This window comes from Vanacampus margaritifer, chromosome 6 (assembly GCF_051991255.1).
Source record: "Vanacampus margaritifer isolate UIUO_Vmar chromosome 6, RoL_Vmar_1.0, whole genome shotgun sequence".
Taxonomy (NCBI): domain Eukaryota; kingdom Metazoa; phylum Chordata; class Actinopteri; order Syngnathiformes; family Syngnathidae; genus Vanacampus; species Vanacampus margaritifer.
In genome coordinates, this window is record NC_135437.1 from 26,253,133 (window position 1) to 26,270,169 (window position 17,037).

General features: G+C 38.6%; 1 protein-coding gene across 1 annotated transcript; it reads left to right on the top strand.

Moving 5' to 3' along the window:
* Positions 1-957: 957 nt before the first annotated feature.
* On the top strand, positions 958-14,938 carry pnp6 (purine nucleoside phosphorylase 6). Its single transcript, XM_077569571.1, has 6 exons — positions 958-1,104; positions 7,076-7,239; positions 7,319-7,422; positions 10,449-10,624; positions 11,990-12,180; positions 13,550-14,938. The coding sequence occupies exons 1-6, from the start codon at positions 1,070-1,072 to the stop codon at positions 13,744-13,746; spliced, it is 867 nt and encodes a 288-aa protein (XP_077425697.1). The 5' UTR covers positions 958-1,069; the 3' UTR covers positions 13,747-14,938.
* The last annotated feature ends 2,099 nt before the right edge of the window (positions 14,939-17,037 follow it).

Here is a 17,037-nt window from a genome sequence, read left to right on the forward strand (position 1 = left end):
TTCACTACACCCTGGACTGAATATCAGGGGCAAGGAGAGGAGAATGTCATAATCTGGGTTTGTTGTTGATTTTGTTTTGTTATTGTTTTCCATGTCAGTCTCGTTAAGATTTTTTTGTTCCACCCGTGCTCGTCAACCCATTTCCTTGTGTCAACCAATCAGCTCCCTCAGCAATTTATACACTATGCTTGTATTTAGTTACGTACCTTGTTCTTGTCAGCTCATTGTCCTCGTCACATTGCCTGTCATGGTGAGTCTATTGCCAGTGTTTGTTACTTTGTATATGCCTTTTAGACTTCAGCTTTTTTTTTTTAGTTATATATATATATTTATTCCAAATTGCATTCCTGACTGCTTTCTCTATTTAGATAACCTGCCTTACCTCACTGCTTCCCCACATTTGGGTCCTCATCCATACCAACCGTGTAACAGGGAGAGCCAATGCACTCTCTTTCCCGTAGGGACGGGTGAGCCTATGGTGTCAATTGTAACATTTCACTCCATATTTTTAATATTAAGTCAGGTATTTTCTGTTTGTCTAACACAGGGATTTTCCATGCCATTACTTTAAATGGTAGACATTTAAAGCTTGCCTAGTTGTATCGCAGTATCGAAGTCAAAATAGTTCAAAGTTCGAGAAACAAATATATATATATATATATATATATATATATATATATATATATAATGTTACAAGTTAACTGGCCCTACTGTTTTATTTATTTATTTATTTATTTTACTTTAAGTAGTTGAATCATGCATATTCAAAGTAGGCCTACTATGTTTCTTTAAACAATCTGTGGCAACTGATACTGAATGACAACAGTGATTCATTTTGCCACCTCTTCTCTTCAATGAGCCGCCCAGCCTGGTAGATTAAAACTGGATCTCAACTTCAGTTCCATGGATAGGGTGATTGGCTCCGCCCCTTTACTCCATGCCTAATAGCGTCACAACGTCCAGCGTCTGCCTTCGACTCACTCATCTTAAAAGACTGGGAAGTGAAACTCGGCAAGACTGTACCCAAATTGCATCCCGTCAATCGATTAGTTCCGCTCACCAAGAGGACATGGAGGTGCCGTCCTGTATCTCCGTTCCGTGCAGGTAGGAATTACCGTGAGGCGCATATAATTTTAAAACGACGGGTGCAGTGAACCAATCAATCAATACACGATCGATCAGCTCTCCTAACAACAACAGATTTTATTTTTTCAACACTGATCTTATTTACATTAATGCATTTACCGCACCGCGGAGATTATTCGCCAAGTACAACAGATGGGCTACTGACTGGCCCTTTCCAAACAGGCAGCACAAAAAAAAAAGTCGAATGACTTGTAATAATATGGAAAACTTCGCGTTGAAACAGGTTAACCGAGACTTTCTGGTGCACTTCTTGTAGCTGCATATCCTAATAGCAACCGCCCGAGACGTGACCCGCTCAAGTTACCGAGCCGAGCGCTTAAAGCCGGGATCACTGACAGCACCACGGAGAGCTCTAGGGCCGCCCGCCAGCTCTGACGTCAAATACGCTTTTGTTTTTTATTTTGTTTTTTCCATTTAAACTATAAATCACCAAAACATCAGTGGTTCCCCAACTTTTCCTGAGCCAAGGAAAACATTTACATCAGACAAATCTTTCAGCACCCACCACCCCCTCCCCCAAAACAATGTTGCAAAAATGATATGGATAACTCCAAAATTGGAGTACAATTAAACCAGCAACATTTTTGAAAAATGTATAATTTATTTGATGTATTTGTTTCCGTCAAGAATAACTGTTTTTTTTTTTTTTACTTTTATGAAAAGCATAAATCCTAATTAAACAAATATTGCTTAATAAATCATGTATTTGTTGTATTTTAATATGAATAACAAGGCTGCATTGGTTTGAGTTTGAATTACTCATGCTATTATGCCACACACATTGAAAATTGCATTTAAAAATAAAAACAATAATAGTAATAGTAATAACTATAACAATAATACTAATAATAAGGAAAAAGAAAAAAAAACATTTCCCGTGGTCAGAGCAACTACCTCGATGAGGTCATTTATGCTGAGTCGTGCTTTAGGATAACCCAGTGTGAAATCAGGGCTTGTTTAGTTGAACATAAAGCGGATTTACTTGTCCATCCATCCATCCATTTCCTTAACCGCTAGTCCTCACAAGGGTCACGGGGTGCGCTGGAGCCTATCCCAGCTGGCTTGGTTCGGAAAATGAAAGGATGGATGCATGTTTGTAAAGGGCCCTCTTTCATTAAGTTTTTGTGCTGGATTTAATTAGAATGTACCAAATGTAGTGTCCTAGGCTAGTAGCCGGAGTTATAAAATACGATAAGAAACACAGCAATGTGTACAGATCCTATTATAAAATGTTTTACACTCAAATGGAGACAGCACGGCGTATGTGTAAGTATCTCTTAAGTTGCTGTTGTGTAAAAGCTAAAGGACAGTAGCTTTATTGTCTCAGAGGACAAGGAAATGTAACATGTATTGATCAAAAGCACATACTGAATTTTCCTGGCAGATGATTTTTATATATTGTTGAAATTAAATCACGGATGCTGCTTCTATCAACATGAATCTTTATATACTCTGTATTAATTTTATGGCAATTAATAATTTTTGTTAGTCTCTAATTTGAAACTTGGGCCAAAAAGTCAGGGAATAGCTGTCTTACAGTGTCCTATTTTCTTTGGTATTTTCTAATATGTCCTCTGAGAAAATAAGGTTTGCATTTAACTCATTCACTGCCATTGACGGCTATAGACGTCAAAAATTCATTTGAACTATTTCTGTTTGTTTAAAATGTTTTTCCCACTTTTGTTAACAAGAGTATAGAACCTAGAAAAAATATTGTATATTTAGAACAGATACAAATTTTTTGCTTAATTGTGAGTTAACTAGTGAAGTCATGCGATTAATTACGAAAACGTTTAATCGCCTTTTAAAAAAAAGTAATTGTAATTTATTTTATTTCATTTTTAATTTATATATTTTTTAAGAAAAGATTATTAAAACCTAAGGGCGTCAGGGGATTAAAATTTGTAATCATAATTAATCGCATGACTTCACTAGTTGACAAATTTTATATCTGTTCTAAATGTACAATAAAAAAAAATTCTAGGTTTTCATACTCTTGTTAACAAAAGCGGGAAAAAATGTTAAACTAACAGAAATAGTTCAAATGAATTTTTGACGTCTATAGCCGTCAATGGCAGTGAATGAGTTAATCATGTTTTTCAAGCACTTCTTGTCACGTGATGGTTACTCGTGTTGGTTAATCTTCAATTTGACTGTGTAATTGCAGTTGAACAATTTCAAGAGCAAACTGGCAAACAATCTCATGTCTTTAGTTTCACATTCGCATTTATTGTATCACATGTTCCTGTGAATCTACTGTAAGCACACACTGATCTTGCAGTATTGAACTTTTATAGCAGAATGATGAGCACAGCTGCTTACATCAGTTCCCTGAGTTTATGAATCACTGATTAAAGAAAACGTTGGCATCTTAAACAAAGGGAGCTGCAGTCATTCATTACAACAGTGTGATGATTCAGCGTACAGCGCGTACAACGCTGCCAATTAACACCTCGCTTAAACGTGAAGGGCAAATTACCTGTTTAATCACTTTCTCATATGTCATAATGGATTGTCGTTATTAAGCACAGATACCTAAATTGAAATGGAAAAATGCCTTTAAACCGTCAGACTTCTAAGATTGTCAGGTTGTGCGGTCAAAGGAATCATTTTAAAACAGGCAACACCCCTCCCCTCCCCCAAAGAAACTGTGAAGTGTGCGGGTCCGCGCACACTCTACTATAAAGGGAAGATAAAAGCTGATGGATGCAGTCAGAGTAGCACACTCAGGGCTCTTCGTACTCATCTGGGCATTGGTGGAGCATGCATGATGTAGAAAAAGCTTTAATATTACCTTTTTAAACGGTACAATGCACCTTTAAGAAAAGATCCTGATATTAACATTGATTGTGTTCATGAAGAATTTTTCACACACAAAAAAAAACTCTTCCTGTATTAGCTTGCATGTATGCACCTTTGCCTTACTGAAATAGGATTTTTTTTTTTTTTTTTACTTAATTGCTACACTAATAAACAATTTTGTCAAACTTGGGTTCTGTTATATGTCACTGTACTTCTAAATCAAAACTTTTTGTCATTTCAGAAGGAAAAAAAAAACATTGGACAGAGGGAGTGCGTTGTCATAGGGGAACACAATTTTGTTTTTTGTTTTGTTTTTTCAACTCCACGAATAAACGTTATTGATCATGGGAAATTGACCAAGTTCCACCAGGACAACTAAGACAATATTGACACGGATTTTCTTGTCTCTTCATCAATCACACGAACACAGAGGTGGGCATCGAGGGCCGGAGTCCTGCAGGTTTTGCATGTTGTCCTTCTCCAACACAGCTGATATATAATCAGCTCAACAGCAAGCTCTGCATAAGCCTGATAACGATCCTGTTGATTGGAATCAGCTTGTGTTGGAAGTGAGAAACCTCCCAAACCTGCAGGACTCCGGCCCTTGAGGACCAAGATTGCCCACCTCTGCGCTAACACATAGTGATGTCTCTGCATTTAGGGCCAGTGGGGCGGGGCCCCCACCAGATGGCGGTGTTGAGCACTATGCAGGCTCATAATTGGTCTTCTTTATAGCTAATAATTTATACAATTTTATTTGATCAAGAATAATAATATTCAAATAAATACCACTCATGGTTGTAAGATAATTTTGTTATAAACATATATTTATAATACAAAGCCAAGTTCAATGGTCTAACTTTCTAAACAGGAAGAACTGAAATAGCCCCATGAGGGCTTGTTGAAGTGGATGAGCCACTCAAATCACAGTGCGCATGTCCCAAGCTGCTTTCAATAGACAGCCATGGGGCCACATTAACTGGGCCCATAATCCAATTCAAATACAGGAGTGATGTCATGTGACGTCAAGACCCAATCAACACAGAACAAACAGTGGGTGGTGTCTGGTCGGTGCTGGATTTCACTTTATTTTCTTTTCTTTGGTCCTTCCTCGGGTCTCCTGACGGCTTCACGCTTTAGGTGAACGGTATGGGATTTTTTAATAGGTTTTAGGTGAACTAATGAATACACACTCACACGCACGCACACACGCACATGCACATACGCATACTCACCCACATACAAAATAAAAATGAATAAAAAAATATATATATAAAAAAAAAAAAGAGAGAGCAATGATGATGAAATGTCAAATCGGTAAAATTACTATTCTAAGCTCTCCAGAAAAAAAATTAAAAATAAAAATAAAAAAAGACCCAATCAACACACGTTCAGATAGCAGTATACAGCAGTAAGATAGATAGATTTTCAGGTTGGCAATTTGTAACTAATGGTTGTGTTTTTATAGTCAGGAACCCAGTTGCTGCCAGCAGGATCGAGCAGACCACATGAAATGACACCTTACAGTCACCAACTCCTCAACATTCAGTCTGGGGATTTTGGGGGCGGCGGGGGCTGGGTTGTGGTGGGTGGCGGGGAAGGGGGGAAGGTCGTGGGGGGAGCGGAGAGGGTCGTGAGGTGCCTGGTGGGCCTGGTGGCACTTTTTGACCCATCACTACTAATTTCTTCTAAGATTACTGTTTTTAAACTGCATGTGCAAAAAAATGAACATTAGCACAATATAGCATGACATCACATTTAAAACAAGACTTGAGAAAGATTTGAGGTAGTTACCCAGAGTTCATCCATTCACCCAGCACAAAAGGCACGATACCACTACACTATACTTTTATACTGTACAACTCAACTACAGTCAAATATTTAGGGCCAAAGCACCAGACAGTGCCTTTTTGGAAATGCTGTTTTTATCATTAATTTTATACCAGTCAGCACTTTGGGAGGCATAGAGAATGACATAGACATGCATTAAAAACCTTCCAGTTTTTTTTAAATCCATGTGTCCTAGTAATAGATGTATTTAAGGGGTCCCTAAAAGTTATCGACATACACCCTGCGGTGAAAAAAGAAGAAGAAAAAAAGAGCCCCAGGCAGACGTTTGGCCGATAGGCATGGATTTCAGTCACCATGTTTATCATGAGATAATGCACAAAAAAAAGTCTCAAGGATCAATCACTGATATTGAACAGGAAGTTGGCCATTTTGGGTGAATTCCTTGGCTCATACTTTCCATTCACATAAGAGGGAATTCCCCCAAATAAAAGCAGTTATCCTATATGGTAGGGATGTGTGAGTATCAATACCAGGTATCTGCACCGTCCTGATAACATTCCTGATTTCATGCTATCGGTACTCGAGACGGCAACTGATACTAGTATCGGCCCACCCTCTTGTGGTTGTTTTACAATAAGGAATTCGAGTTTGCAATTAATTTCATGCAATTTTAACAATAAATACTCAATAGGGATTATATAAGCCTTTTTTTTTTTTTTTGTTTTTTGTAATGTATCAGAAGTACTAGTGGTATCGGTATTGGTGACTACACAAGAGTTGAGTAGGTCTATTCCTACTGGTATCGGTCTGAAAAAAGTGGTCTCGAACATCCCTACTAAATAGATAGGCTGCACTAAATTCCGAAAGCTTGTATCCTGTATTATATAATGTGGGTGGGACTTGGCATAGATGTTGTCATTTTCAGAATTCGCCATGAAAATGGAGGGTGCAAGGGCTTAGTTGCATCATCATTCTTACAGCTTTATTTTGTGTATTTTTGCATGTATATATATATTTTTTTTTGGTACTTAATATTCCCCTTACTTTACTCTAGAACTCTTATTGTAAATCGCTGGCATCGGGCCAAAACCTTGTACCTCCAAAATGGCCACTTTTCAGAAGATCCCAAAAACGCATGTTTGTTCAACTATTATCTTTGTATTATCAGAAAGCCAGTCAATAATTCGTAACCAACCTGACCAAAAGTATAGATTTTTGAAAAAATGTCAAATTTGCCAACGAAATGTGTGTTTTGTAACAATCTAACATGCTGTATGAGGATGAGTGTTGAGATTTTAATAAAATAATATGTTATTTCGTGTGACTGTACATCTAGGTATGATGACTGCAAAGAGACTGCTGACTGGCTGCTAGCACGAACCAAGCAGAGGCCCACAGTAGCCATTATTTGTGGGTCAGGCCTGGGCGGACTGGCTGACTTAGCAGAGGAAAAAATAGTTTTCCTTTATAAGGACATCCCACATTTCCCAACTAGCACTGGTAATTTTTGTTTTGTTTTTGCAGAAATGTGTGAGAGAAAAATCAAGTTTGATGCTTATACTGTTTGTGCACTGTTTAGTGGAAGGTCACGCTGGTCAGCTGGTTTTTGGGAAGCTGCGGGACCGGGAGTGTGTCTTCATGCAAGGTCGATTCCACTTCTATGAAGGCTACAGCCTACACACTGTAAGCATTGCATGAAGAAAAATTGCTTGTGATGTATTACAGGGACAGCAATGTGAAAAATCAACTTTTCAAAGCTTTTAGCCACGGTAAAATGCCAGTTCCTCAGGAAAAACATCACCAAAGTGGTGTTTTTCCTACATTCGCCCCGCTATGAGAAATTCTAGATCATTCTGCTCTCCAAGCACCAGCCTCTCCCAACCTGAGAAAATGAGCTGTTTTCACTTTTTGACGTCATTAGAAGCGGATCCACCCCCGCACCGCCTCTGCGGACTAAACGCACGCCAACTTTCCCTGAGAACTCCATGGGCTTTATTGGGCTAGTGACAAAAGTATCCTTTATCAAGCAACATTCTGTCCAAATGAATTCAAAGCAATCAACTATCTTTCACATTTGCAATGCCAAAGTACAATGAAATGACAATTGGCCGTCTTAAAATCTCAGAAAAGGTTCTGGCTGTGTAAACTAGAAGTAAAACTGTTGTGCTGTTCAACCTAACTGAACAAATGGTCTAGTGGTTAGTGTGCTCACCCTGTAAGCAGTAGGTTGCTGGTTTGTGACCTCCTCTGGTGAGTTTTTTTTTTTCTCTTTCTTCTTTGCTACCCTCTCCTCCTCCACGATTTCTTGCGGCAAGGAGCCGTTTTGTTTCAAATGTTTGATGAAGAATTGATGGCTTGCTGTGCATGGCTATTCAGAGGAGTTTTAAAAACGCCGAGCCCCAACAGCAGACTGCAGCCAGCTCGCCGACAGAGAGATGCGGGGTTTTAGAAAACTAAACCGCTAAACATATATATAAATGAATATTTCATTAAAAATGACATCGCCATGGTGTCAAAAGTAAGATTTAATCATTATATGCCTATAGTTAACTGTGGAAGGGCTTAAAATACAATGGTGTAATCTAGCGATGCACCGAATATTCAGTCACCTAAAATTTTCGGTCGAAATAAAATTAAAGCCGAAAGAATATGGCCGAAATAGGTTGTGGTGACGCAAGCAAAAAAAATCGCTGCAAGCAAGCGTCTATTTGAATTAAACAGCGAACGCAACCTTTTCTTCTCGCTGACTTGATCGGATCAAAAAAAAGACAGAACTCTTTGTCCTGCAGCGCCTTCCCTTTTTTTTTTTTTTTTTTTTATAAGAGCCCCTCGAACGCTCCCACTTTTTCACCGGCATCCCGGTGGCGGTGCTAAATACTTTAGCTAATGCTAGCACTATTGCTATCAACGGTTTTAAACGAGTAAAAACTTACCGCTATCTCCGGGTGGCGACAGACCTTTACAGGACGCTGTTTGTGACTTTGCAGTCCGTTCCCAAAGCCGAATTGGCTGGTGCGAAGAAATTTCTTTATTTATTCGCAAACGTTGGTGAAAATGTGAATGTGCGGATTTTAAGTGCGATGCACCTTGTCCGCACGCATCCGCCCCCCCCACACCTGTGCGAACTACATTGACTATAAGGTGCAATTGCACCGCCAGAAAATGCTCGACCCTCGTTTGGTGTTGAATGTACCATTAGCCAACATGTCTGCGGTGTGTGCACATTTCAATTTATATTGTGCTTGGTTAAAATGCCAGTGCTAAATTCATATTTTAGAATAATATTATCATTGAATTAATTCTAATAAATGCAATGATAGTAAAAAATTGGCATAATTTTTTTCCCCGCGTTTCGTTTTTTTCGGCCAAGCATTTTTCATTTTTGATTTTCGGTTTCGGCCAACCGTTTTCATCTCTCCACATAGTCCATGATATCATAAAACCCAGTTTCATATTTACAGTTAACGGAGGTTAAATGTATGATTGCAGTTCTTGTATTCAGTTAGGACTTTAGACAGATTTTGCTCTTTGTCCCATTCTTTGTGACATTGGTAATATATAGCCAACGAAGCATATTCTAATGAGTAAACGTTAACAAGAAAATGTGATACATGTTTAACATACATGCGAAGCCTACATAAATATTCAAAGGTTTTTCATCCATAAATGAGCACCGAGGGGTGAAAGCAGACACGCAGTTGTGTCTTAACATTGACACAAATAGAATTACTGATAGATGTTCATGAACCTGATCTGAACCAGAGTTTTTGTTGACCCATTCCAGGGCCTTAGTAGGACTTGTTTTCAGCCGTGGAGTTTCATGGCTCACACCGGCCCTCTTTAGTTTACACATTTTAATCAAGCTATACCTATATCAGTGTATTAATCTGAAGTAGTTTACCACACCCTCCAATTCTCATTTACAAGTGAACGTGTTTATGAGATCATGATCGGTAGTATCAGAGCATAAATTGGACCTTCCCTGCAAAATTGCCAGCGTTAGATTAACACTGAGAATGTTAAATCTAACACTAGAATAGTGTTTGTTTCCACACTAATGAGTGTAAATCAGACCCTTTTCAAAGTGCTATCAGTGTTACTCCAATGCTGTATACAGTAGTGTTAAAAATCTACACTGGTAAACACTGAGTAGTGTTGAAAGTACAGTAGTGTCAGTGTTAAACATTTAATTCTGCCAAACTACACTTAACTCTTGTGTTTAAACAGTTATGAGTGCATTGCACTAGTGTCAGTGTTAAAAAAAAAAAACTCATACAACACTTTACTCTGGTAAATTGCAGTTCATTTATATAGAGTTGATGATGACACGATATCAGGAGCAACTGGGGGTTCAGTATCTTGCTCAAGGATACCATGACATAGTCACACCGGCCTGGGATCAAACCTACGTTCACAGGGTGGGGAGACAACCACTCTACCACTGATCCACGCCGCCCCAACAGCAACTACTGGATGTATCGCTATTGAAATGTCACCAGCGTGCTGGAAAAGTGGGGAACGTTTCTCCTTTCCAATGATCAATTTAACGCTCAAGATAGTGCTATTGAGGTTACACCTAGCATCCACCCCAACACTCAAGGAAATTTACTCTGACAGTGTAACTTTTATTTCTAACAGTGTTAAAATAACTGCTTTCCGCATATTTAATCGAAGACTGGACATTTTACACTGACCGATTTGCTTTGTAGGTGACATATCCTGTGCGAGTCTTCTCTCTGCTGGGTGTGGAAACACTGATTGTGACAAATGCGGCAGGTGGTCTCAATGGCAACTACAATGTGGGGGATATTATGATCATCAAGGATCACATCAACCTTCCGGGTTTTTGTGGACAGAGCCCATTGGTTGGGCGCAATGATGACAGGTAACACACAATATCCAACGCAATATGCAGTTTGTCATATTTTTAAGGTCCGCCATACAGAGTGTGATGTGACCGACTGCATCTAAATACATGCAGCAAATACAGTACATCTTGTGTTTTACAATAATACAGACGCTCCCCACCTTACGAACGAGTTACGTTCCCGAGCGATCGTTCGTAAGGTGAATTTGTTCGTAAGTTGCTTCAGTGCTATATTTTGTATTATAATTTATGTTTAAAGCCTATATAAGTATATTGAAGGTTTATATAAGTATGTTTAAGGCTTGTACAAGTAACCTGCATTGGTTTGTACTGAAAAAAACTTTTAATAAAATGGAGAGAATACGTACAGTACTGTACTGTACTACGTATGTTAGAGAGAGAGCGAGAGACACACACAGTATGTACATGTACGTAATAAGATAAATAAAATGAAGTTTAACTTACTTTTGGAAGATGTACTCGATGCTTGAGGAGATGATGGAGGAGGAGGAGGAAGAGGAGGATTTTATATCATGAGAGGGTCTTCGTCGTCGCTGAAATCGGCTTCAAAAGTTACTTCCTCCTTCATGGGGACCGGCGTTTCTTCCTCCTCCTCCTCGACACGTTGCTCAGCCTCCAATGAGCTCTCACAGCGCCTAGCGTCGGTATTAGCGGCGGAAAGAAGCACTACTCGGAAAAATGGCGCGCATACAAAATCTAACTTACAGCATCTCTTTCCGAACATTTTTCGACATACTGTACGCGCAGACATGTTCGTATGTACCGTTGTTCGTAACTCGAATGTTCGTAAGTAGGGGAGCGTCTGTACTTCACTATATTTAAAATTTCATATGATATGTACATGTGGCTAAAAAAGGCAAAGTGTGAAGAGTCTTTGACAGCAAAATTCACCAATGCAGTGAATGGGGCTTGTTTCTCTTTGTAATAATATAATATAGCTGCAGCAAAAAAAGAAATCTGCTGCTTCCTTGAAAATCTCACTATTCTGTTTGTAATAAAATCATGTGGTGGTGCCTCAAAATGCTGTTTATTTCTCGATAAGAACACCAGGGCTGGCAGTCTGTCTGTTGCTATTTGGTACGGATCATCAAGAGTAAATTGCCTGATGTGGGTCACCAACTTTAAATTGTCTATTTAAAGCTAGGCAGTATTGTGACCCGTTTTGGGCTTTTTGATGGTTCTGACCAAGCCATTTCAAAATGAAATACTGCCCCATTGCATTTTGCTGTGTTGATTGGAGTGCGGGCCAAATAAAAGTGTGTGATGTCATTTAATGTTCAGGATAAGTTCTTATCTCATCTAATCGTATCTCTACAATCTCTCTTTGGTTCTATCCTCTTATCTTTATGCCTCATTCTTCAGGTTTGGCGTGCGTTTTCTGTGCATGTCAGATGCTTACGACCGACATCTGAGGACTTTGGCCGTTCAGACAGCACATGAACAGAAATGTGGCAGCTTCCTGCAGGAAGGAGTTTACTGTATGGTGGCTGGTCCAACATATGAGACCATCGCAGAGTGCAACACCCTACGGAAGTTAGGGGCAGATGCTGTTGGTAAGTAAACAACCTTCATGCTCTCCTGTAGAGAAAATTGAAACAATGCGAGATGCAAATGCTGGTCTATATGTGTTAAGTCGTGCATTATAAATCAAGTAGGGTTATTGTTTTCTGTTTTGTAAACAAAAAATTCAGTTTTAGCTGCGTTGTGACGATCCTTAAAAAAAATTCACACAACTTCCCCACAGTGGATGAGTTTGCTCAGAGGCGAAAGAAAACATTGCATAAGATACCTCAGTTTGTATTTATTTCTCATTTATTATTATTATGATTTGGTAATTACATTTTGTTGCCCTCAAATATTTACATTAATTACTACATTAATACAGCATTAGTGTAGTGTAGTGATTAGTAGTTTAACTATGGAACATTCTGATTTATGTATAAATTACGTTGGAAGATAAATAATAAATCAAAGTCCGCTGTATGATTAGAAAGATCATGTTAAAATGTTCCAAAGTAATGTTTATATACAGTGTACAGTATTGCACTTTTTTATTTTTATCACATAGGCCACGTTTGGCACCCGCCGATTCACATATTCAAAGATTTTTTTTTCCAATTAATTTTTTCAATTTAAAAAAATAAATAATATATTTTGGTCTTTTTTTTTTTTTCAACTTGGCATTGCAAATCATGCAGTTAGTACGCTGACTCCCATCACTCAACTCTATATTTATAGAGCACTGCACTTTAAAACAACCACAGCTGTTTTCTTAAGATGAAACCCGGGGGTGAGCAGATCAAATGGAAATGGCAGAGGACCCGGAATTGTACCCTGTGGAACACCATAGATTCCATTATACATGTGAATTCATATTGCACATATCCCTTCGACCAATTTCTTTTTTTTGCACGGTGGCATAGTTTACATGAAAGGGATTACAAATTTTTTTAAATCATGCAACGTACCTTCACAATAGTCACAAGTCGACTACTGACGGCACCAGGTTCCCTGCAGCACAGATAGGCTAAGCAATGTAGCATAACCACCTGTAGCCAATGATGGCCAAGCGAGGTGTATCATCATGAATCATGAGTCAGTGTCGGATGTGTGTCTTGACCTCTGCTGAATCCCTGAGACTTATTCACCGAAACCCTGGGGTTCAATTAAACCCTGATGACCTTAAGTTGGATGTTTCTCTACTACAATAGTCGACCTTCAAACCTAAAGCAGATGACCGTATACGGATTCAAACCTCAACTTAGTGCAATGCAGTTCCAACCTTTTTGACCAGTGTAAAGAGCACACGAGAGACCTGGAAATTCCAATAGGCATGTATGTACTGTGTAACAGGAGGAACATTTATAGAAGGTTTAATCACACGTGCTGTATTTCAATCTCCTTCTTACCTTGACCCTTTAGGTATGAGCACAGTTCCAGAAGTGGTGGCGGCTCGTCATTGTGGCATGCGTGTCTTGGGTCTCTCGCTGATCACCAACAAGGCTGTGACAGATTATGAAAGTAATGAGAAAGCAAACCATGAGATGGTGCTGGCGACCACCAGACTTCGTGCACGAGAACTCCAGAGGCTTGTCAGTCACCTTGTCACAAAGATCTAGGACCTTCAGTCCAAATCTGATGGAGACCAAAGTGTATTTCTCCAAGGGTATCTTTAATCATGATTAATCATAATCATGTCCAGTTAGAGAGAAATCATATATATATATATATATGAAAACAAGGAATCATGTCTTCTAATTCAAATATATCATAGCTGCCCCTTGACATAAAATATATCAGAAGTGCAGTTTTATACCCTCCCGTGCACATAACAGCTGGGTAAAAAAAAAATCAGTTTTCAATTTTTGTTATAAAACCACCCAAAATTGGTTCAAATTGACCCAAGTAAGTGGAAGTGAATATTATATTGCACCCTACTGTACAAAGGTTTTCGGTGTGTTCCCTAACAACCAACAAAAATAGCAGTAGGCCAATGCACACATTCGATGATCACATTTCTGTGTCGACACTTATATCATTTAACAGGATTAATTAATTTAATCATTATTAGGCTTGTTTACTGTCATCAATTATCTCATCTTTGGTGCTCCTTTTAAATACTTGGCAAAACAAAATAACAAATGAAAGGGTTTTAACTTTTGTTAGAAATTTAGCTAATTCAGCCACAATGAAAGCTCTTTGGTTTGCTTTTAAATCACATTTAACATGTCTGATTAATAACAGCTACAAATTAGAGAGAATGATGAATAAATGAATCACTGAGAGCAAGCACCTTGTTCATGCTTCTTTGTTGTGGTGATTTGTAATAGTCACTGTCAATTTTCAGCGACTGTATATTTTCGCTACGGATACGTTATATTTTTATATGTTAACTTTTTAAATTTACAAAGTAATTCTTGAAGACACTATAGGGTGGCATGGTGGCCGGGTACCATATCCACCTCACGGTTGAGATATCACGGGTTCAGATGTGATTGTCCGATCGGGTACTCCAGTTTTCTCCCACTTTCCAAGAACATACCTTCCTGTTCATGACTACATTGTGTTAACAGACGTGGTGCGTGGCGGCCATGTTGGCAGGGCCGACATTCCTATCAAAGGCAATGGAAAGCTTTTCTTTTATCTTTATTTACAATAATTTTGTATTGTAGCTATTGGATGTTTTTAGGACAAAAGAAAAGTACAAAACAATAATTTTATACTCTATTTGATGTTTTTAGGCCACAAAAAATGTGATTAGCCTATTAAATCGTTATACCACTATGTATTGTTAATAAATCATGAATTGTCTCTTTGCTGTTATTTCATCAGCTGATTTATTTATGATTGAGGAAAAAAAACAAAGCAGCTATTTTAAGGAAAGAGCTGAGGTCAAATCTGCTCAAACAGCTGAGTTGTACAAATTTTTTTATTTTTTTTTTAACTGCAGTAGATGCAACGTCGATATTTCCACACCAAAAGACCACAACAATGATATATCGGGATGAGCCGTTGAGCAAAGTCTTGTAGTTTTCAATCACCTGTGTTTTGCTAACTCTTGCCAGGTTCCTTTGACCGTTCCATTCATTAGAGCGGGAAAGGCCGGTGAAAACCTGCATCAGCAGTATAATGTTTAAACCGTTTGTATTGCATTATGCTAATGCCAGTCTTGAAAGGGAACGTCACAAATGTGAACATGTTATATTACATCTACTATATTGCATATTCAATTTTATGTTTCTCATGTACACATATTTAGATGCTCATCTGTATTTTTCTGATAAATGAGGGCACATTTCTATATACAGTACAATTTGGCACTGCTGATTTAAAGGGGACACGTTACGCATTTTTCTCTGAATTTAAAACTGCTGTGATGTGTTTCAATCCAATTACCTGAAGAATCAAAAATGACAGTGCAGCATATTTTAAACACCTAATTTCACCCAGAAAGAAAATAAAAAACATTTTCAGTTATGGAGGTAACACTTTATGATATACAGACGCTCCCCACCTTACGAACGAGTTACGTTCCGGACGATCGTTCGTAAGTTGCTTCAGTGCTATATTTTGTATTATAATTTATGTTTAAAGCCTATATAAGTATATTGAAGGTTTATATAAGTATGTTTAAGGCTTGTACAAGTAACCTGCATTGGTTTGTACTGAAAAAAACATTTAATGAAATGGAGAGACTACGTACAGTACTGTACTGTACTACGTATGTTAGAGAGAGAGAGAGCGAGAGACACACACAGTATGTACATGTACGTAATAAGATAAATAAAATGAAGTTTAACTTACTTTTGGAAGATGTACTCGATGCTTAAGGAGATGATGGAGGAGGATTTTATATCATGAGAGATTCTTCGTCGTCGCTGGAATCGGCTTCAAAAGTTATTTCCTGCTTCATGGGGACCGGCGTTTCTTCCTCCTCCTCCTCGCCACGTTGCTCAGCCTCCAATGAGCTCTCACAGCGCCAATCGTCGGTATTAGTGGCGGAAAGAAGCACTACGCGCAATACAAAATCTAACTTACAGCATTTCTTTCCGAACATTTTTCGACATACTGTACGCGCAGAAATGTTCGTATGTACCGTTGTTCGTAACTCGAATGTTCGTAAGTAGGGGAGCGTCTGTACGCTACACTTCATACACTTGTCAATTACTGTTCGGATTTGTAAAGATATCAACAAATGCAAATAGCCAATCCCCGTCGCACCGACAACTTCGCACAACAATCAAGAACTGAATGTGCCAATTATCTAAAGCTATTGTGTTAGCTGATGCTAATCTGTGCAGCCAACAAAATTCAATTCAGATCTGCTTATACCTTTTGGAATAAAATTCAGACCGTGTAGCCCAGCGGCCATGACACCTTCAATACTTTGAAATGCAAACATCAGTTTAAACACACCTCAAAGAGAAAGAAACTGGGAAATTGAGAGGAAGGTGAAATGACTGCTGTTACATTATTAATTTACATACAGGCTGTAGGAGATGTGTCCCACTGTGGAGCTGAAATATTAATACAAAGAAGTAAGGCATCACATATAACACCTATGACTAGATGGTTCCTACACACAGATCATCTTGATTTAACCCCTGAACCCCTAGAATATCGACTTTGAATTGAAGTAGTAGAAAGTGGAGGGAAAGACGCAAGCAGAACACAGGAAGTTGACCAAAAGAGATTAACATTTGTTGTTGAGGGGGACACCTTTGCTGAGTGTACACTCATCATTGGTAACCACGTTGCACTCTCTTCACATGCACAGGCATGTGCCTGAGGGCGTTCTGAGCAAACATTCCCCCCAATTTTGTGAAAGTCACTTTTACATGCATAACTGAATGTGACACCCCTCCAGTGGGTACATCTAAGCACTGTTTGCAGTTTGGTGCTGGGAAATT

Bases quoted from the DNA above. Each gene is read 5' to 3' on its own strand.
- pnp6 (XM_077569571.1), top strand. From the start codon at position 1,070: ATGGAGGTGCCGTCCTGTATCTCCGTTCCGTGCAG. The intron at 7,240-7,318 runs GTAATTTTTGTT...TGCACTGTTTAG, and splicing joins ACATTTCCCAACTAGCACTG to TGGAAGGTCACGCTGGTCAG. The intron at 10,625-11,989 runs GTAACACACAAT...CTCATTCTTCAG, and splicing joins GTTGGGCGCAATGATGACAG to GTTTGGCGTGCGTTTTCTGT.